At 65.6% G+C, this 19,525-nt stretch overlaps 2 protein-coding genes across 7 annotated transcripts in view; one reads left to right on the forward strand and one right to left on the reverse strand.

Annotated features, from left to right (window-relative positions):
- The window catches only part of TRAF7 (TNF receptor associated factor 7), a 28,647-nt gene extending 26,948 nt beyond the window's left edge, over positions 1 to 1,699 (forward strand). For all 5 annotated transcript variants that reach the window (XM_015642704.3, XM_015642705.3, XM_033517881.1 and 2 more), the window contains 3 exons: positions 93 to 224; positions 349 to 468; positions 1,011 to 1,699. In XM_015642704.3, coding sequence (XP_015498190.1) covers positions 93 to 224; positions 349 to 468; positions 1,011 to 1,025 — 267 coding nt within the window. In that variant the 3' untranslated portion in view covers positions 1,026 to 1,699. The remainder of the gene's footprint in view (positions 1 to 92; positions 225 to 348; positions 469 to 1,010) is intronic.
- A 1,727-nt stretch (positions 1,700 to 3,426) lies between these two features.
- On the reverse strand, positions 3,427 to 18,805 carry CASKIN1 (CASK interacting protein 1). Of its 2 annotated transcripts, XM_015642701.1 has the most exons (20): positions 17,827 to 18,805; positions 15,927 to 16,024; positions 15,678 to 15,823; positions 15,499 to 15,594; positions 15,147 to 15,277; positions 14,967 to 15,075; positions 14,551 to 14,659; positions 14,354 to 14,448; positions 14,154 to 14,271; positions 12,496 to 12,711; positions 10,602 to 10,709; positions 10,358 to 10,476; positions 9,116 to 9,203; positions 7,850 to 7,947; positions 7,617 to 7,727; positions 7,444 to 7,545; positions 6,867 to 7,005; positions 4,682 to 6,796; positions 4,185 to 4,578; positions 3,427 to 3,783 (listed from the first exon to the last, which is right to left on the reverse strand). In XM_015642701.1, the coding sequence occupies exons 1-20, from the start codon at positions 18,705 to 18,707 to the stop codon at positions 3,687 to 3,689; spliced, it is 5,370 nt and encodes a 1,789-aa protein (XP_015498187.1). In that variant the 5' UTR covers positions 18,708 to 18,805; the 3' UTR covers positions 3,427 to 3,686. The 2 variants fall into 2 exon arrangements, with proteins under 2 accessions (XP_015498187.1, XP_015498189.1); XM_015642703.1 differs by lacking the exon at positions 12,496 to 12,711.
- Between the last annotated feature and the right edge of the window lie 720 nt (positions 18,806 to 19,525).

Genomic DNA, 19,525 nt, shown 5'->3' on the forward strand with positions numbered 1-19,525 from the left:
CTGGCAGTGTGCACAGAGGTGGAAGCCCCTCTGAGAGGGGAGCTCGGTGGCCTCAGCGCAGTGCTGTCCCCAAGCGTGGCTCTCCCCCGCAGGTGTGGGACATCGAGACCAAGGAGCAGGTCCGCACACTGACCGGGCACGTGGGGACAGTCTACGCCCTCGCCGTCATCTCCACGCCCGATCAAACCAAAGTCTTCAGCGCGTCCTACGACCGCTCGCTCAGGGTACGTGGGCTGTTCCCGCGGGCTGGCACGGCCCAGGAGCCTGCAGGGCAGGGCAGGGGATCCCCTGCGTGTCACAGGGCCCCCGTGGGTCACCCGTGACCTCCCGCTCCCCGTGTCCCCACAGGTGTGGAGCATGGACAACATGATCTGCACCCAGACCCTGCTGCGCCACCAGGGCAGCGTCACCGCCCTCGCCGTGTCCCGCGGCCGCCTCTTCTCCGGCGCCGTGGACAGCACTGTCAAGGTGGGTTTGCTCTCCCGTGAGGTTTGGGCTCATCCAGTGCTGGAATTGGGGCATTGGATGAGTTGGGAGCTGTCATCACAGGGACAGGAGGGTGGAACCAGGTGAGGGTTGAGCTCTGCTCTCAGGGTACAAGTGACCAGACAAGAAGACAAAACCTCTGGCTGGGCCAGGGGAGGTTCAGGTTGGACACCAGCAAGAATTTCTTCATGGAAAGGGTTGCTAAGGAAGGGGCTGTCCAGGGAGGTGGTGGAGTCCTCATCCCTGGAGGTGTCCAGGAAATGGCTGGATGGGGCACTCAGTGCTCCGGGCTGGGTGACAAGGTAGGGATCAGTCACAGGTTGGATTTGATAATTTTGGAGGTCATTTCCAACCTTAACGATTCTGGGATTCTTTGGAACAAGGGGATGGCTCTCCACAGGCGGGAGATTTCCCTGCTGACGGTGTTGTGGATGCTGGCAGCCCAGAGGGAAGCTCTGGGGCTGAGGAGAAGCCCATAAAGCTGCTCAGGAGTCACTGTCTGCTCTGCCGTTGTCTGTCCGCAGGTCTGGACGTGCTAACGAGAGCGTCACACGAGTCCTGCACACTGAAAGACCAAAAACTCTCCCCTCCATCGGCCTGTGGGTGACCACACCACTGAAACAACTGCTGCAGCTCCTCCTGCACCGACCACTGCCTGCTGCTGCTGCTGCCCCTCAGCCGGCGGCTCTGAGAACCCACGGACGCTCCAGGTGTCCCCTCAGATCTGCCCCAGATGATTGGAAAAGAGGAAACTGTTCCAGTGCCCTCCTCTGCCTGTGTCCCCTCAGCTGGGGACACCCCAGGGTGACACTGGGGCTCGGGGCCAGCGCCAGGACTGGACAGATCCGCCTGTCCTGGCAGGGACAGCGGGAGGCTGAGCCCCTGTGCGTGGCAGGACTGAGCTTTTGGCCGTACCCTGGGTGGGCACCCGACCCCTTTCTGTCTCTAGTATTTAATTTTACTGCCAAGGTGCCGGGCCGGTCCATCTGGGAAGAGGTGTTTCCTTGAGTAGCCAGGTACGATTTTTACGCCACAGCTAGTTCTCAAATCAAGTTCCACAAGCCCATTGTTCACCACCCTGTAATAATGGTCTCCACATTAAAGACAAAAAGCCTCCGTTGCATTTTTACTCACATTTTCTACTGTTTTTAAGATTGTAATATAGATTTGATTATTTCTTCATTGACAATAAAAGCAGAAAGAGTTGTTCCTGCCCAGTGTGAGTTATTGCAGGGAGCCAGGAGCCAGAACTGGCCCCGTGGGGTGAAAATTGGGGTGTGGGGCCTGGGCACCTCACTGGGGACCCCCCAGAGGCAACCAGGGGTGCCCTGGGACCGTGCAGCACAAACACCTGGCACGACACCAAACACCCAGCACAGGCTTTGGGAGGGCTTGGGGACACAAACAGTGGTGGCAGCCCGGCAGGGGTTTTATTTTTTTTATTTTTGTTTAAATATTTGTTGCCAGACTTGGTATAGGAGCAAACGTCTTCACAGCACCACGAGCCATCTACAATTCAGAATAGGAAGAATAAAGACGAGTAGAGGTGAAATCTAAGCACAGAAGAGCAGGGAGCAGCACCAAGATGCAGAGCTGGACAGATGGGATACGATACAGAGTTCATAACTTAATCATAAAAAATATATATATGTATATATCCATCATGTAGAACTTTATGGATTTTTTTTTTAGATACATATTTTTTTTTCTTTTCAACAGATATTTTCAGGCGGGTGATTTATTTATTTTTTTTAAATTATTTTTAAAGTCTTTTTTTTTTGTGTTTTGTTGGTTTTTTTTTTTTTCTTCAAAAGAAATTTCAAAGTTGTGCCAAACACTGGATCAGCGACCACAATGGGAGAGATGGGGGAGACAGGGCAGGGAGGGAGAGGGGAGGAGGGAGAGACCACTCCACATCTCGAGAAAAGAAAGGAACAGCAACACTTCTGTTTGGAAACCACGAGCAAAAAATGCATTCATCAGGACTCAAGCGACTGAACCAGACTCCAACTCCAGTTTGTACAGGAATATACAGCGGTGCTTCCCGCAGGACACACCGAGCACACGCGTGCACACCCACGCACACCCACACACACCCAGACACAGACCGACAACAAAAGCAATAAAAAAGAAACTAAACCAAACCCTGAAGACACTCCAAAAGAAATGAAACACCTCCAGTGTAAGAATTAACAAAAACCTCCATAAAACAAGGCACATCCTTTGAGTTCGTAACGGTGGAAAAAGAAAGACGCGACACTGAATCCCAACGGAAAACCCGACCAGAACCGCTCGCACGTACCTTCCACCCAGAGAAAAGGTAAATATTGTGCTACTCTTAAAATGAGTTTGCCACAAGACACACAGCTTAGTATAATCTAATAGTTTTTCTCAAGCTAAAATCCAGTTTTCTCTTGATTTCTTTTAAACTGCTTTATATATAATTGCTAATATTTTTAAATCTTTTAAATATATATTTGTTAAAGTTTATTTCTTTTTATTATTTTGGGGTTGGGGGAAATCTGCTTTATATCTTTATTTATTTTTTTTTCCCCCTCCAATAAATTAATACTTTTTTTTTTTCTTTTTTTATAGCTTATCACCGTCCTGTCCCCGGGCGGGGAAGGGCCGGGCAGGGGCACGTCCCGCTGCCCCCAGGGCCACCGCCAGCCTTGCCCGCCCCCGCCAACGCCGACCGAGAAAGAAAACAAAAGTTTAAAAATCAAAATTAAAAACGGAGCAAAGAAACCCAAGTGCATTTTCCCGCCCGGCCCCGCCACCAGCAAACGCCGTGGGTGACACCGGGCAGGGCTTGTGCTACATTCGGGTGGCGGTGACCCGCGGCGCCGGGGCTGGCGGGGCACGGGCGGCCACCGGACGGGTCACTCGGGAGCCCCCCGGAGCCCCGGTTCGGTCCGGAACGTGTTGCTTTATTTCTTCTGTTGGGTTTTATTTCTGTGGTTTTTTGTTTTGTTTTTTTTTTTTGCTTCTGCAAAAGGGAGTCCTGCCGGAGCCGGCGCCGAGTCCGTGAGCACAATCCTGAGGTATCTTCTTCTTTGTGCAAACCCCGAGGGACGGGATGTCCGGGAGGGGACGGCTGTACAAAGGGGACGGGGGGAGGGCGGCGGGGCCGGGGGGTCGTGGATCGTTGTGCCCTTGTGCCCACGTAAGCCCTGAGGTTCTCGGGGCCCTGGCGCCCCTCACTCCAGCATGGCATCCAGCTGGTCCGCCAGGTCGTCGAACATGCTGCCGATGTCGTCCAGGATGCTCACGGTGCTCTTCGACTCCACGGCCGAGCTGGGGAGTGGCAGAGACGGGTCAGGGCAGCGCACGGGACGGGGACACGGCACAGCCCCCCCGGCACGGCCCTCCTGCCCCTCTGCGCTGCGGTGCCCAGCACTGTGTCTGCAGTGCCACGGCACAGCGCTCTGGCTCCGTGTCCCCGGTGTCCCCAGTGTCCCCTCTCCAAGACAGGCCCCCGCCTGCCTAGGTCCTCCTGCCCGTGTAAGATGTCCCCCCGTGTCACCTCCCCAGCGCTGCTCCAGCCAGGGTCCCCTGATGCTCCACCAGCGTCCCCCAGCACCATCCCGGTCCCACCGCGGTGTCACAGCCCGGTCCTTACGGCCTCCCGTGTTCGGTGACACCGAGTGGCCTCACAGCCTCCCCAGGGCCCACCAGCCACCCCTGCACCCCCTTACTCTGCCGCCTGACTGTCCTCCTGCTTGATCTTCTCCTCCACAGCCTGCAGCGCTGCGGCCAGGGACGCGCTTGTCTCCTCCAGCTTCTGCTGCGCCAGCTCGGGACCGGCGCTGTCGACGGACGGGCTGGCGATGGTGGAGCGCGGCGGCTTCACCGGCACCTGCTGGGGCTGCGCGCCGGGGGACAGGGGCTTGGCGGGGCTGGAGCAGAGCGAGGGCGGCGTGCTGGAAGGCTTGGCCGCGGGGCTCAGCTGCCGGGCTGGCGACGGGGCCGGCGTGGAGCTGGCGCTCACCGACTGGATGGCGGCGTGGGGCTTGGGGGGCTTGGGCGCCGTGGGGGGAGGCGTGGGCTTGGGGGACACCGGGGGCGGCGTGCCATGGATCCGCTTCACCTCTGCGGAGAGAAGGGAGAGGGGCAGGAGGGCGGCGGGGCCGTCTGGGACCCCCGGCGTCCGCCCCGCGGAGCGCCCGTGCCAGGGGACCGGCGGGGCACCTACCTGGGCTACCGGGGCTTGGGATGGGCACCTTTTTGGGGACGGGCACCGGCGGCCCGGGCATCTTCTGAGGCGGCTGCGTCAGCACAGGCTTGGGGGACACCGGCGGCTTGTAGGGCTTCTTGGGCTCGGCGGGCGGCGGGAGGAACTCGGGGCCGTCGGGGCGGGCGGCGGGCGGCGGGGTGGGCGGCGGCTCAGCCCCGCTCAGCTCCGAGGCCGGCCGCCGCTTCACGGTGCCCGTGCCGTTCTGGTACACGGCGAGCGTGGCCGGCTCCAGCGCCGGCTCCTTGTCCTTGGCTTTGGGCCGGCGCTTGACGGTGTCGGACTCGGTGAGGACGAAGCGGACGCCGTCCTGCTGGCTCTGCCTGGCCCGGATCCGCCGCTTGAGCGTGGCGCTGGCCTCCACCTTGGCCAGGTCCCCGTGGCGGTGGGCCGGGGACAGCCCCTCGCCCGTCTCCCCGCGGGCCGGGCCGAGGGGCCGCGGCCGCTGCTTGATGGTGAGGGTGCCGTCCTCGGCGAAGGGGATGCCATCGGGGGAGCCGCCGCGCTCCACCCGCAGCCGCTCGCCGGGGCCGTCGGCGGCCGCCTCGGACCGAACGCTGTCGGTGCGCTCGCGGCGGGCGGCTGCCACCAGCCCGGTGACCGGGCCGCTGATGGTCCGGCGCCGGTTCACCACCTCCCCGTCCAGCCCGATGGCCTCCTTATGCTTGACGGTGGCCAGGACGGTGGCCACGCGGGCCCGGTCGGGGCTGCCCGGCGGCGGCCCGGGCTGTAGGTAGTAGCCCTCGGGCGCCTTGGCCGGCGCCGGCCCCGGCCCGGTCGCCACGTGTGGCTTCTGCAGCGCCAGCGCCCGGGCCCCGCCGCCGATGGAGGACATCTCCAGCATGGCCGCGATGCTGCGCACGCTGCCGGCGCTGCCCGTGTCCACGCTGCCGCCCAGGTCGCTCGCCCGCCGCTGCTCCCGGCGGCCCTCGCCCTCGGCGCTCGGGGCTCCGGCGGCCGCCTCGCCCTCACCCTCCTTGGGGAAGTCCTCGGCCATGCCGGCGCTGGAGATGGCGGAGCTGGAGCGCTTGGGAGGGGGCGGCGGGGGTCCCTTCTTCTTGGGGCGGACGGCGAAGGACTGGCTGCGGTTGACGTTCTTGTCGCCGCCGGCGGGAGCCCGCACCGAGTGGCTGCGGCCCACGCGGCGCTGCACGGTGGCGTAGGGCCCCGCGTCCGGCACCAGCAGCTCGTCCCGCTCCTGCTCGCTGTCGGAGGCGGCGTAGCGGTTCAGGCTGTGCGCCCGCTTCTTCGGCCTGCCCGGCTCCTCCTCGCCCTCGCCCGCCGGCGGCAGGCACAGCACGGGCACCGACACGGGCAGGACGGGCACTCCCGGCGGCGCCGCCTCGCCCTCGGCGGGCTGGGGCAGGACGTAGGCGAAGCCTCGGTGCGTGGGCGACTGGGGCAGGGAGCGGGGCGATGCCGGGCGCTCGCCGGGCGGCAGCAGCTGCGGGGTGGGCTTCACCTTGGCGGTGGCGTGAGGAGCCCCCGGGCCCTGCGGGGACGAGGGTCGTGCCTTGCCGGGGGTCTGCGGCGGCGTCAGCTGCCCGGCGGAGGCTGGGAAGGGCTGCCGGGGCTTGCCGGGCACCGGGGGCACGCTGGCGCGCTTCACGGGGTGGCCGTGCCGGGGCGGGCGGCTCTCCTTGGGCGGCGCAGGGGGGCTCTCCCCGGCCCCCTCCGCCAGGTACTCCTGGCTCTTGGAGATGGCGGCGGCGGGGGCGCCCCGCGGGCCGTCCCCCAGTAATTCCTGCGAGCTGCTCATCAGCCGGGCGCGGCCGCCCAGCGCCGGCGGCGAGCGGTAACCGGGGGCCGCGGGGTTCGCCGCCTTCTCGGGGGGCTCCTCGGGGGTTTCGCCCGTCATGGCCACCTGCAGCTCGCTGCTCAGCTCGCTGTCCTGGAAGGTGGTCATCTTGGGCGACTGGCACTCGGGTGGTTCCGGCGGGGGGGACTCGATGGTCAGCACCTCTGGGCACGGCCCCGACGCCTTCCTCTTCAGCGTGCCTGGCTCGTACTTGCCCAGTTCGGCGCGCTGCAGCTCCGCCAGCTTCTTCACCGCCAGCATCAGCTTCTTCTGGTGGCCTGGGGGCGGCACAGGCCGTCAGTGTCACCGCCAAGGCCACCGCAGCCAGCGCCGCGCGCAAGGCCTTACCCAGCTTGGTGATGCCGATCTCCTGCAGGTCCTCCCAGGTGATGTCGGTGATGAAGTCAATGTTCTCATAGCCATTCTCCACCAGCACCTTGTAGTACTGGGACAGGCCGATCATGGAGAGCCACAGCGCCAGGTTGGCCTGGGGTGGGGTGTGGGGCATGGCTCAGCACCAGCTGGCAGCGGGGTCTGGCCCTGCCACCCCAGGCACCCCAGCACCCACGGCAGGAGATCCCATCTTGCTGGGGAATCACAGCCCCAGAGAACTCTCCTTGTCCCTGTGCTGTCCCTGTGCCCCACAAGCATCCTGGGCTATTCCCAGCCCTATTCTCATGGGAAGCCTCTCACTGTGCCCACACATGGGGGCAGGAGGGGTGACAGGGGACACAGTGCCACATCCACATGGATGGCAGCAGGCACCAGCCTGATGGTCCTTGGGGAGCTGTGAGGAGGGGACGTGGGCAGCTCTGGGACCATGGAGCCAGCTCCCACCCTTCTCCAGTGCCACCCCTCCCTCGAGGGGGGACTCGTTGCCACCATGGATGTGGCTTCTGTCCCCCTGACCCTGCACAGCCCTCACCGGTTTGTACTCGGGCAGCCACTCAGGGATGTTGAGGTTGTTGATCTCGGAGGCAATCTTCTTCCTGTGCCCCGGTTTGGTGACCCCGATGGCCGTGAGGTCCTGGGGCAGAGAGGGGGGTCAGTTCCGCCCTGCTCCGGCCGTGCCTCCCTCCCCTCCGCCCCCGGCCCCACCTCCGGCGTCATGCGGCTGATGGTGGTGATGTCGTAGCCGGCGTTGATGAAGTTGGGCGCGTAGAGCTGCAGCTGGAACTTGCAGAGCCACTGGTACACGGCCTCCGAGCTCTGGGGTGCGAGCGACAGATGCACCGGGGCAGCTCTGGGGATGGGGACCCGCCAGCCCTGCCCGTGTCCCGCAAGCTGTGCCCACCACATGCTCCCCACGGCACCCAGCGCTCCCCGCTCACCTTCCCCTCTGACGGCAGCTCCATTTTCTTCAGCTGGGGCTCGGCGGGGGGCTGGGGGGCGTAGGGGGAGCTGGCCACGCTCTGCGACCTCGACGAACCTGCCGGAGGGGTGGCGGTCAGCGGGGCCGGGGCTGCCCAGCCTGGGCTCTGGCCAAGTGGAGGGGAGAGCCGAGCCCTGCCCTGGGCGGGATGCCACAGCCGCACCCCCAGCTTGGCAGGGCCGAGACGGGAGAGCGACAGCAGCCCCGAGCACCCCGCGCTGCTCTGCACAGGGTGCTGCTCCTCGGGGAGGGGCAGGCGAGCTGCGGCCCCGAGCACTGGGACTCAGCCAGACCTCTCCTCCAGAGCAAGTGTCCCTGGAGCCCAGGCAGCAGCCAGAGAGGTCCCGCTGCCAAAAACCCTCTGGGCCCTCTCCCCGGCCATCCCTTAGTGCCCAACCTCCAGGGTAAGGAGCGCTGCCCTGAAATTTTTGCCTCATGTTTGTGATCAGGATGAACAAGAAAAGCCTCTTCCCCCCCAGCAGCAACTGAATCTTCCGTGTGTGTGTGTGTGTGTGTGTGTGTGTGCGTGCGTGCATCCTCCCTGTGTGTGCATCCTTCGGGCATCTGCATCCCACTCGCGTGGGCATCCTCCTCACATGTGCATCCCTCTGCCGTGTTCATCTCCCTCACGTCTGCATCCCACTTGCGTCTGCATCGCTCCGGCATGTTTCCCCCTCTCCCTGGCAACGTCTGCACCCCCCTCCCCTGAGCGCGCCCCCTCCCCCGAGCGCATCCCCCTCCCCAGGTCTCTCTGCCCGCAGCCTCCTCCCTCCCCGCAGCCCGGGCAGCTCCGGGCATCCCCCCACGCCCACCCGCACGTGTGCATGTCCCGTCTGTCCCCCCGATTCCCAGGCACGTGCCACTCCCGTGGCGTGGGCACCCCGTGGCGTGGCCATGCTCCCCGCAGCCCCCCAGACGGCGGTGGCGGGGGGGGACCCCCGCTCGGGCTCCAGCAGGGTTGGCGGGGGGCCAGGGAAGGGAAGGGGCCGGGGAGCAGCGGTGCCCCCCCTGCCCGCCCCACGCCGCCCCCCGCCCCCCACGGGCCCCCACTAACCGAGGCAGGAGAAGGCCTGGCAGCAGCCGAAAGGCGAGAGAGTCATTTTTTACCCACACGTTTTTCTTCTGGCGACGGGTGCCGTGGCAATAAAAAAAAAGACAAATCCCTGGATCCACGGCACGGCCAGGGCTCCTCCTGCTCCGGCAGCCGGGCGGCCGCAGCACGCACCTGCGGGGATGTCCTGCGCCTTGGCCGGCCCATCGCCCACGGCAGACTCTTGCGCAGAAGCCTTCTGGGAAAGGACCGTTGCCAGCAGCTGAAAAACACCCCGGGAAGGGGGGAGAGCAGGCAGGAGTGAGGCGGGCGGAGGGGGCCGGCGGGCCGGGGGGTGCGTGTTGCGGTGTCGCGGGTGTCGCGGGTGTCGCGGGTACCGTGGATGCTGCGGGTGCTGCGGGTGCTGCGGGTGCAGCCAGCTCGGGCGAGGGTGGGCAGGGAGGGTTGCAGCAGATTTCGGCGGCAGCGGGGAGAGCGGGAGCAGCAGATGGTGCTTTGCCGGCAGCAGGAGCCCACGGCACCGCCGCACCCCGAATCTTGCCTGGCACACACCCAGCCCAGGCCACCGGCACCGGCTGTGGGGGTCCCCTGTGCCCACAAGACGGAGCCCCCTGGCTGGCGGCGTGGCGGGGCTCGGGGGCAGGGCAGGCAGGGTGCCAGGGGACGCGGGCTCGGTGGGCTGGCCGGGCTGGGAATGGGACAGCCCAGGGGCAGTGCAGGGCTGTTGTGCCAGCGGTGCCAGGGCAGCGTGCAGGGCAGTGTGCGGTGCTGCTGGCACTGCTGGCAGTGTGCAGTGCTGATGGAGCAGCGTGTGCAGTGCAGTGCCGTGTGCCGCTGGCAGCAGTGCATTGGTGGTAGTGTGCCATGCTGATGGCAGTGTGCTGTGCAGGTGGCAGCAGTGCATGGTGATGGTGATGGCACCCTGATCAGTGTGCCGTGCCGGTGGCAGTGTGCCGTGCCGGTTGCAGTGTGCCGTGCCGGTAGCAGTGTGCCGTGCCGGTGGCAGTGTGCCGTGCCGGTGGCAGTGTGCTGTGCTGGTGGCAGTGTGCTGTGCTGGTGGCAGTGTGCCGTGCCGGTGGCAGTGTGCCGTGCCGGTGGCAGCAGGGTGTGCAGGGCAGCGCACAGTGCGGAGGTCCCTGCGAGCGGCAGCAGAGACACGGCACAGCAGCCCCGGATGGACCTGTGCAATGCTTTGCCGAGGGCTGAGCCCGGGCCCGGGCAGCACTCAGGGGCCAGGTGGAGGGGACACGCTGGTGTCCACCGTCAGTGACAGCGTAGCTGGTGGCACACAGGGTATGGACGAGACTGTGCAGCACCCGGCCAAGCGGCGATCCCAGCTGAGGTCAGGGCAGGCAGCAAACGCTGCAGGACCGCAGCCAACAGCAGCTGGCACGGCCAACTCCGGACTCGCCTTACCTTGACGCCTTCGGAGCCGGCGTGCAGGGCGTGCGCCCCGCTGCCCGCGCTCTGCCCGCTCCCCGAGCTGCGCGCAGAGGCCACGCTGCCCGTGCTGCCCAGGCTGCTGCGGTCACCACCTGCACACAGAGGAGAGGCTGTCAGGGCTCTGTCGCTGCTGGGGGACACCACGGTGTGGCCAAGCCCCGCTGGAGCCGCCGCCACGTCCTGGCTCCGCGCCCCGGCCGCTCCCAGCTCGCCGTACCTGCGAAGGGTTTCCGCAGCACCCAGATCTCCTCGGCTGGGGCTGGCGTGGCCGATCCGCCCTGCGACGGGGACAGGTGGGACGGGCTCATGTCGGCCCCGCGGGACCCTTGGTGGCAGAGCAGAGAGAGCGGCCGTCAGGCGGGTGGCTCTGCGCTCGGGCTCGCACGGCTGTGGCACGGAGCCGGTGACCACGGCCCCGGGACTGCACGGGGGAATAACCCCACGAGGAAGGTGTGGGGACCCCGGCTGTGTCTGTGCCCAGGGATGCCAGAGCCGTCCTAGGGCTCTGTCCCACCCCAAGCTGGCAGAGGTGACAGTGACCTGCCCTGGGCCCCGTCGTGCAGAACATTCCCTCCCTACCCCCAGGGACAGACCCTGGGGGGGTGTTCCAGTGTCCTCAGCCTGGACGAGGGACAGGGACCGTGTCATCCCTTCATAGGTCAGGATGGGGATATGACCCAGTCCAGGGAGCAAAGGGAGATGGGCAAACTCAAGCAGTGGGGACTGGGGTCTCCACCCCACTGTCCCCCGTTCCAGGCAGTGCTGCATGTTCCTGCAGCTGCCTGCACCCGTCTGGGGGGACACAGGGGCCATGCAGGGCCAGGCACTGGTGCTGAAACCCTGGTGACACAGAGGGGACACAGCAGAGGATGAGAGGACCTGGCCCTCCTCTGGGCCACAGCTTGAGGGTGACCCCTGGGCACGGCTCCTCACCAGCTCACTGTGCTGGCCACCTCTGCCAGGTCCCGCTTGAACCAGGAACACCCAGCTCTGAGCCCAGGGGGAAAAACAGCATCAGATGAGGTGGACAACAGCCCTACAAGGCCAGTGCTGCCACAGCCCCACCATGGCTCTGCCACTGTCCTGCCAGCCACAGGGCACTGCCACCCCGCCACCAGCCATGGGGTGTTACCACCTCACTGCCAGCTGTGGGGCACTGCCACCCTGCCACCAGCTGTGGGACATTGTCACCCCACTGCCAGCCAGGCCAGTTCTGTTCATGGAGCTGCTCACTCCAACAGCACCAATGCAGCGGGGGGCAGGTGGTACAAGGTGATAAAGTCACTGAAGGAGCACAGCAGGGGACAAACCAAAGCCCCACCAAATCAGGCTGGGACATCCCTGAGCTGCACATGCCACGGTCACACCAAGAGGAGACTCTGTGCAACCCCACCAGGAGAGAAAGCCCTGGAGAAAAGAAGTGCTCCCGTGTCCCCAGTGCCAGCATGGTCACCCAGTGCTCCCCAACACAGCCTCCTTAGCCACTGCCACCAGGGCATGTGCAAAGACCCTGGCCCAGCCTTCGAGGACTGCCCCTGCAACCCCCCTGCTCCTGGGTGCTCTTGACGCACACACCTGCAGCATCCGTCACCTGCCTGTGTCCCGGGGATGGTCCCCAGGGTTCAGCTGGTCTCTGCCTGCCCCAAGAGCATCCCCTGGGAAAACCCCCGGTGCCGCAGCCCCTCCAGCTCCGCGTGTGCAGCCACGACCCGCTCAGAGCTGGGCCCTGCAGGGAGGCTCCCTGTGCCCGTGGCACAGAGCTGTGGCCCCGTGCTGCCAGCCCTGCCCCTGGCACAGGGCTGTGAACGCTTTGGGGGTGCCCACGCGGCCGGACAGGAGCGCAGGGCGGGGGGCGAGGGCTGTGCCGTGGGCACAGGGCGCGGGTGTGCGGGGGGAGCGATGGCACAACTGTGCCACCCGTGTGTCCCCACTGCAGGCATGCAGGCGCATGCACACGCTGCATGCACACACACACACACACACACACACACACACACACCCTGCAGCCCCCCGCCGACGGGGAGAGGCCGAGCAGAGAGAAAAGACTCGACACACGCTTAAAGGAAAAGAAAGGAAAATCCATGGAGAGCACGAAGCGAGCGGTGAACTACCTTGTCCGTAACGCGGCTCGTCGGCACTGCTAGGGGAGAGCCTGTGATAGCCAAAGGAACTGAAAAGAGTCTGATGGGAATGTGGTGGTGGAGGTGGAGGTGGAGGCAGGGAATGGAACGGATGGGACGAGGCGTCACCGTTTAGCACAGCAGCCCCGTAAGCCGGGAGCGGGATCTTTTGGAAGTGTTGGGGGATTGTTACAGTCTCCCATGAACCTGATAATAAAACATAACAAGAGACAAAATGAAAAGAATCAAAATAATAGAGACACGCTCAGTGCCGCCAAAAAAAAAAAAAAAAAAAAAAAAAGAAGAAGAAAAAAAGGAAAGAAAGGAAAAGAAAGTGGGGGAAAGATAGCAAATCAAAAAAGCAACCAGAGGGACGTGGAGAAGCCAGAACCGAGACCCAACCAATGCGGAGCAGAGCCGAGGAGCAGCAGTGGGAGCTCAGCACACGCACAGCCCGGCACAGGGTACGGACACATCCCGCAGATCCCACACGGACACCGGGACAGCCCCACGGATCAGCTCATGGGGGGCTCACAGCCGGGCTGCCGGGGTCCTGCTCCCCACAGCCATCCCAGGGGAGGGGGGCTGCAGCACCCCCGTGCCCGGCCGGCTCTGAGCCATGACACAGCACCTGCTGTCCCACCACAGCCACCGGACTGGCCACAGAGCCCCACAGCCTGGCTAACACTGCTGTGGGCCAGCTGCAGCCCAGGAGCCACAGAGCACAGCCCAGGAGACATGGATGGCATCTCTGCTACTGGCACACAACCCATACCTGGAGGGTGGCTCTGCTCCTGCCTGGCCAGCACCTGGCACCTCCAGGGTCACTTGGATTGCCCGGCAGCCACTTGTGCTGCTACTCCCTTCAGATATTGTTCAAGTGCCACCATTCCCTGCCCATGTCCCCATGGTGTGGCTGCCCCCAGGATCCACTCCCAGGGATGGGGTGAGATGGTTGATGTGGGGCCTTTCAGCGCTGTCTGCAGAAGCACCATTGGGACACTCCTGGCAGAGGACACAGCCCAGGGACATCCCGAGGGGCTGCACACCCCGCCAGGAGCCTAAAGGGATGATGATGGGAATGGGGATGGGGACAGGCAGCCACAGGGCAGGGGAGCAGGGGCCAATCCCTGAGATGGCCCCTGGCTGGAAGGTCTCTGTGTGGCAGCATCAGCTCCCTGTCACTGGTGCCCAGTCCCTGCACAGACCCTGAGCACCAGCTCCTGCGACCCCACTGCTGTGCCCGTCGCCCCAAACCGCAGTGACACCTCTGGGTCTCCTCATGCACCAACCTCCCGGTGCCTCAAACGCCTCCCCCAGCCCAGGGGCAGCCAGGGCTGACCCTCAAACACCCCAGGGCTGCCAGCACCAACCCCAAGGCACCCCATGGGCACCTAGCCCGCAGACACAACGGGAACACACACTCTGCACATCCCTCGATGGAACGCCAGCCCCACAGACACAATGAGAACGCTGACCCCACACAAAGGCACCGTCCCCATGCACACGGCGGGGACACCGACCCCACATGCACGAGGGGCATCACCTCAGCCCACTTTGTCTTCACCGCTGCACCCCCCGACACCCCGGTCCCCACCAAACCCCGACGGGGCTCCCCGGGGCTGGGGGTGTAGGGGGGGATTATTTGCCTGTTCGTTTGCTTATGGCCTCGACGAGGCTGGAGGGGAAGTATCCCACGCGGTCGTTGCCGGTGCGGTTGTCGTGGATGCAGCCCTTCCAGCGCCCGTCCGCGTGCTGCTCCAGCACCTGCGGGAGGGGCCGGGTCAGGGGCCGGGCCGGGGGCCAGCTCTGACACCGGGGTGTCCCCGGCCCCCCCGGCCGCACTCACCGTGATGACATCCCCGGCTTTCACGTTGAGGCTGGTCAGGTCGTAGTTGTTGCAATAGTCCTTGACGGCCCGGACCTGCAGAGCCGCGGAGGCGTCTGCGGGACACAACGGGAGCGTCACCGGCCGCTCGCCACACGGCGGGTGGCACCCCCAGCCCGGCGTCCCTCGTGCCAGCACTGTGCCCTCCAACCCCCTACCCCGCAGCATCTGCTTGATCTCCTTGCTGGCCTGGCTGGTGGTGAACTGGTTGACGATGTCCAGAGCCGTCTGGTTGTAGGTGTTCCTGACGTGGGCGTTGATCCCGCTCTGCAATGGCACCGAGAGGGATTGGGAGGAGGCTGGTCCCCATCCTGCCACCCCTGGGACTCCCTGGGCCACCAGCAGACCAGCAGCTGGAGGGCACAGCTCTCAGACCTTTGCATGTACCCCCCTTGTGACCCTCACCCCCTGGTGTGCACCCCCCAGGCCCTTGGTGTGTCCCCTCCAGGACCCTCAGCTCTGCTCCCTGGCAGAGCTGCAAGAGCCGCTCGGAGCCCCCAGCTGTGGGGTCACCCCCTTCCCACAGTCCCAGGCTGGGTCGGGGGCTCCTGGGGGTGCCGAGGGGGCCCCTTACATCCAGCAGCAGCCGCACCACATCCGTTTTGCCGCAGAGAGCGGCCTCGTGCAGCGCCGTGCCCGCCTTGGTCTGCCGGTTGATGTCGATGCCAGCCTGCAGCAGGAGCCTGCGGGGGGACAGCGGGGTCAGCGGGGCATGGGGGGCACCGCTACCGCCACCCCTGCCCACGGCACCCACCGGATGATGTCGATGTGGCCGTTCTTGGCGGCGAGGTGCAGGGGGCTGGTGCCGTTGGGGTCGGTGGTGTCCCCCGGTTTGGGCTCCAGCAGAGCCGCGCACATGTTGCTGTTCAGGAGCAGTTGGACCACCTGGCTCAGCAAACACAGACGGAGCAGGGCTGCAAGGGCGGCCCCCGGGCCCCAGCTCCCCTCCTGCCAGCAGCCGGAGCTCCCCTGCCGTGCTGGCACCGCATGTCCCCAGCGCCGGCCACCCTGTGTCCCTCCAGCTGCTCCAGCACCCCCGGGGACCTCGCAGCGCCCTCTCCCCTCCCCTCCCTCCTCTGGGGAGACCCAGCCCTGCAAGAACTTACCCCGACCCGGCCAAACTCGCATGCCAGGTCCAGGGGTGTCTTCCCCGAGTTGTCCATGATGCAGGGGTTGGACTGGTGCTGCAGGAGCATCTCCGACTGGGGACAAGCATTACCCCACCCCGGTGAGGGCAGGGGTATGGGTGGCACCAGCCCCCCGCCAGCCCCGTCCCTCTCCGTACCACGTCGTAGTGCCCGTGCTGGGCCGCCAGGTGCAGGGGGATCTGGCCCTCATCCGACGGGATGTTCACAGAGGAACCTGCCTTCAGCACCATTTTCATGGGCTCCTTCTTGCCCTGCCAGGCCGCGTAGTGCAGGGGCCGCATGCCTGCGGGGGAAAGAAGCCGTGAGGCTTCCATGTGCCAACACAGCAGGCAGAGCCCGCGGTGGGGCACAGGGCAGGGGGCCACGGCCGGCAGCCGGGGACTCGCCTTTGTTGTCCTTGATGTCCACGGCAGCCTGTGCCTCCAGCAGCAGCGAGATGAGCTCCGTGTTGCCGTTAAGCGCCGCATGGTGTAGAGCCGAGAACCTGGGGATCGGGCTGGTGTCAGGGGTCCCCCCGGCCCTGGCCACCCCTGGCCAGCACCGTGAGCTCAGAGCTGCACCTCTGCAGCGCCCCGGGACAGCCGCTCTGCCCTCCGCGTGTGCGTGTCCCCGGGAAAGCCACCCCCACATCCCTCTGTGGGCTTTTGGGGTGAGAGCTGCTGCAGGCAGCTGAGACCCCACTGCTCCGGAGGTGGTGGGCAGGGCAGGCACAGGGGTGTCCCACGGAGGGTGGGGGTGCCTGGGAGCCCCCTCCCCACTGACCCACTTCCCCCAGCTTGGCCCCAGCAGCGCGGCCGTGAGCACAGATGGCAGCGCAGCCTTGCCCGGTGCCGGGCCAGGCTGTGGGCTGGGGAAAGCCCCCGGCCCCGCACCCGCTGTGCTCTCGCAGCTCCCGGAGCCGGAGGGAAGCAGGCCAGGAGCTGACCTACTTGTGCTCCCGGCAGTGGCGTGCTCCGTGCGACTGCGCTGGCACCGCTGCCCTGGAGCGCAGCCGTGCCCCCATCCCATCCCCGGGGCATGGGAACGGGCTGCGGAGCCCCCGGGACACGCTGGCCTCTGTGGCTGCCGGCTGCCCGAGGGGCGGGTGTGGGGTGACCATTCCCCAGGCCCCGGTTTTGGGGGGGACACGTCCCCATGGGGAGCACTCTGCAGCCACCGCGATGCCCCCCGAGCTGCCGGCTGCGATCCCCGGCGGGGAGCGGCGATGCGAGCAGACAGCCGGCACAGGAGGCCGATCCCCAACGTCTGCCTGGGAAATGTCAACATTTTCCGCTCCAGCGCCCCGCTCAAATCCGCTCAAGATGGTGCAAATCGCAGCCTTCCCCGGGGCTGCTTCGGGGGCTTCCCTCGGGCACCTCCCGGCCCAGCCGGCCACCTCGGCCAGGCTCGGGGGCACCGGCCCCGGGGCCAGCGAGGGGACACCCGCACGGTGCTCGGCCACGGCACCCCCAGCCGGCACTGTAGGGATGGGGAAACTGAGGCACGGGGCTGGCTGAGCTCACACAGAGCCTTGGGCTGCCCGGTGCCTTCCCGGGGGATCCTTTCAAGGAGCAGGACACGAGCAGGGCCCTGCAGCTCCCCAGCCCTGCCGCGGTGCCCAGCCCTCCTGTGGCTCTGCGGGGTGGCCCCGGGGCTGATGTCCCCCTGCAGCCGGCACAGCGATGGCAGGTACCGGGGGATGCCCAGTGCCACCACCCTGGCCACGAGGATGAGGAGGCAGCCGGGCTGCTGTGGCCTCCTGTTCCTGACCAGCTGCTGCTCTCTTTGGCATTTCCGTGGCCACAGCAGAGCCATCCCCAGGGAACAAGCGGCATCCACCGGGATCCCGGGGCGGGGGGAGCCGGGGGCAGCTGCTGCCCAGCCCCACAAACAGCACTCCCGCGGCAGCCCCCGCAGCCTCATTAGTGTGATTAGCGGGGGTGATGTGCGGCCCCTTTCCGCTGCTCCCGCCCCTGTGGAGCATCGCGCCCGTGCCCGGCGGGGTCACGGCTCTCCCACCCGGCACCCCACAGGGCTGATCCCTGCACAGCTCCCGCGGAGCCCCACAGCGCTGGGAAAAGCGTGGTGACATGTGGGGCACAGCCCTGCCTCTGCCTCCTCTGGCGTCCGTGGCTGCTCCAGGCCAGCAGGTGCAGGCAGGGCTCAGCCACTTGGGCTAACGGGAGCCAGAGCACTGGCAGTGGAGCTGGCAGCTCGGAGAGCCTGGCATTCCCACAGAGACACACGGGATCCCCCTGCTCACAGCACCCCGCAGCACCCACACCCGGGCCCGGGGCTCCCACTCACCCGTCGGTGTCTTGGAAGTTGACATTGACTTTCTTTGCCGATCCGAGGAGCTCTGGAAGGGAGGGAAGGGGGCAGGATGTTAGAGGAGGTGGCTGGTGCAGGGACACGAGGCACACCAACGAGGTGATGTGGTGGCAGCTCCAGATGTCCCTACCTACCAAGGCTGGGACTCCCTGCAGCTCCACAGGTGCTGAGTGAGGCTGCCTGAACCTGCAGGCAGGAGGCTCGGGGTGGGGGTCCCTGCTGAAGGTGGCAGAGCCCAGGGGCTCCTCCTGGCACCAGGTTCTGCCCATTCTCCCCTGGTTTTCCTGGGGTTCCCCCTTGGCTCCTCCACCTGGCTGAGGCTCCGGAACAGCCCCAAGGAGCCCCCGCTGGGCAGAGCTCGGCACATCCCCTGTACCCCCAGCCCCCCCGGCACAGCCCTCCCCACGCTTCTGGGAAATTAAACCGCGCCAGGGCAATCCAATTAGTAGCACGAGGAAGGATGGAGCCAGATTTACATAAGATTTACCCGAAAAATGCCACTCAGGCTTTCCAGTGAGCTGCTCTTCCCACAGCGGGAGCTGGAGAAGGAGAAGGGAGAGGAGGGTGGGAGCAGCACGGCAGAGCCCCGGGTAGGGGACCCACACAGCAGCCCCTGAGCCCAACACAGCAGGCACAGCTCGAGCACAGCTCCAGCACGGCCCTGAGTCCATGGGAGAGGACCCAAAGGCTGTGTGACCTGGCAGGGAGAATGAGCAGACGAAGTCACTCGAAGTCAGGGGCAAGCTCTTGTTGGGAGAAGCTGGCTGGAAGGGGCTGCTCCAGGCAGGGAAGGGGAATGTGAGGCCAGAGAGACCCTCCCTGTGCAAGCATGGCCTTGCTCTCTCCCCCTCTACCATGTCCCCTCATCAGTGTCCCTGTGTTTATTGAATTACTGGACACAAGGGCTGTGCTGCAGCCCAGGACGAGCAGGGTTCCGAGGGCACCTGCAGCAGGAAGGGCGGCTGTGGCCAGCCCTGCCCCTCCAGCCCGGGCAGTGGAGCCAGGCTGAGCCAGCCCTGCCCAGGGCACGCAGATGGGCCCAGGAGCGGGCAGGACAGAGACTGTGGCACACAGCGCTGGCTCCCTCCTGCACTCCCGAGGGGCCGAGCTGCAGGACATTTGCTGAAGCTGCCACAGCCTGCCGTGGCAGGTGACAGCTGCAGGGGATGGCCTCTATCGGCCACCTCTGCCCACCAGGTCCCCAGGCTCCTCCCAGATGTCTCATGTGGGACGAGAAGGAGCACTGCAGGGTGCCCAGGGAGGGATGGGGACACCGTGCGGTCCCCAGGGTGTAGGGAGGGACAGGAACCCTACAAAAACTCCCACATCCCATCCCTGCCATAGCATGCCCGTGTTCCCTGGGGAAGAACTGGTCATTACTGGTGGGCAGAGCCCCTGTGACACCGGGATTGACCCAGTCCCCGCCAGCCCCGTGCTGCCGCCAGCGTCCCCAAACAAAGGTGCCATTCAGCTCCGGTGGAGAGGAGCCCAGCGCCGCTTCCGCTGCCGCCCCGCGCCAAGAACCAGCTCCCAGGAGAAGGGGCCGAGCTGCCCCAGGGATGCAAAGGGCCGGCAGACAAAAGGAGCCGGTGGGCGCAGGAGCGGCGCCGTGCCCGGCACTGGCTCCAATCCCCGGCCCCGAGACGGGCCCCGCTCCGGGTGATGGGTCCTTGCA

Source organism: Parus major, chromosome 14, assembly GCF_001522545.3.
Source record: "Parus major isolate Abel chromosome 14, Parus_major1.1, whole genome shotgun sequence".
NCBI lineage: Eukaryota > Metazoa > Chordata > Aves > Passeriformes > Paridae > Parus > Parus major.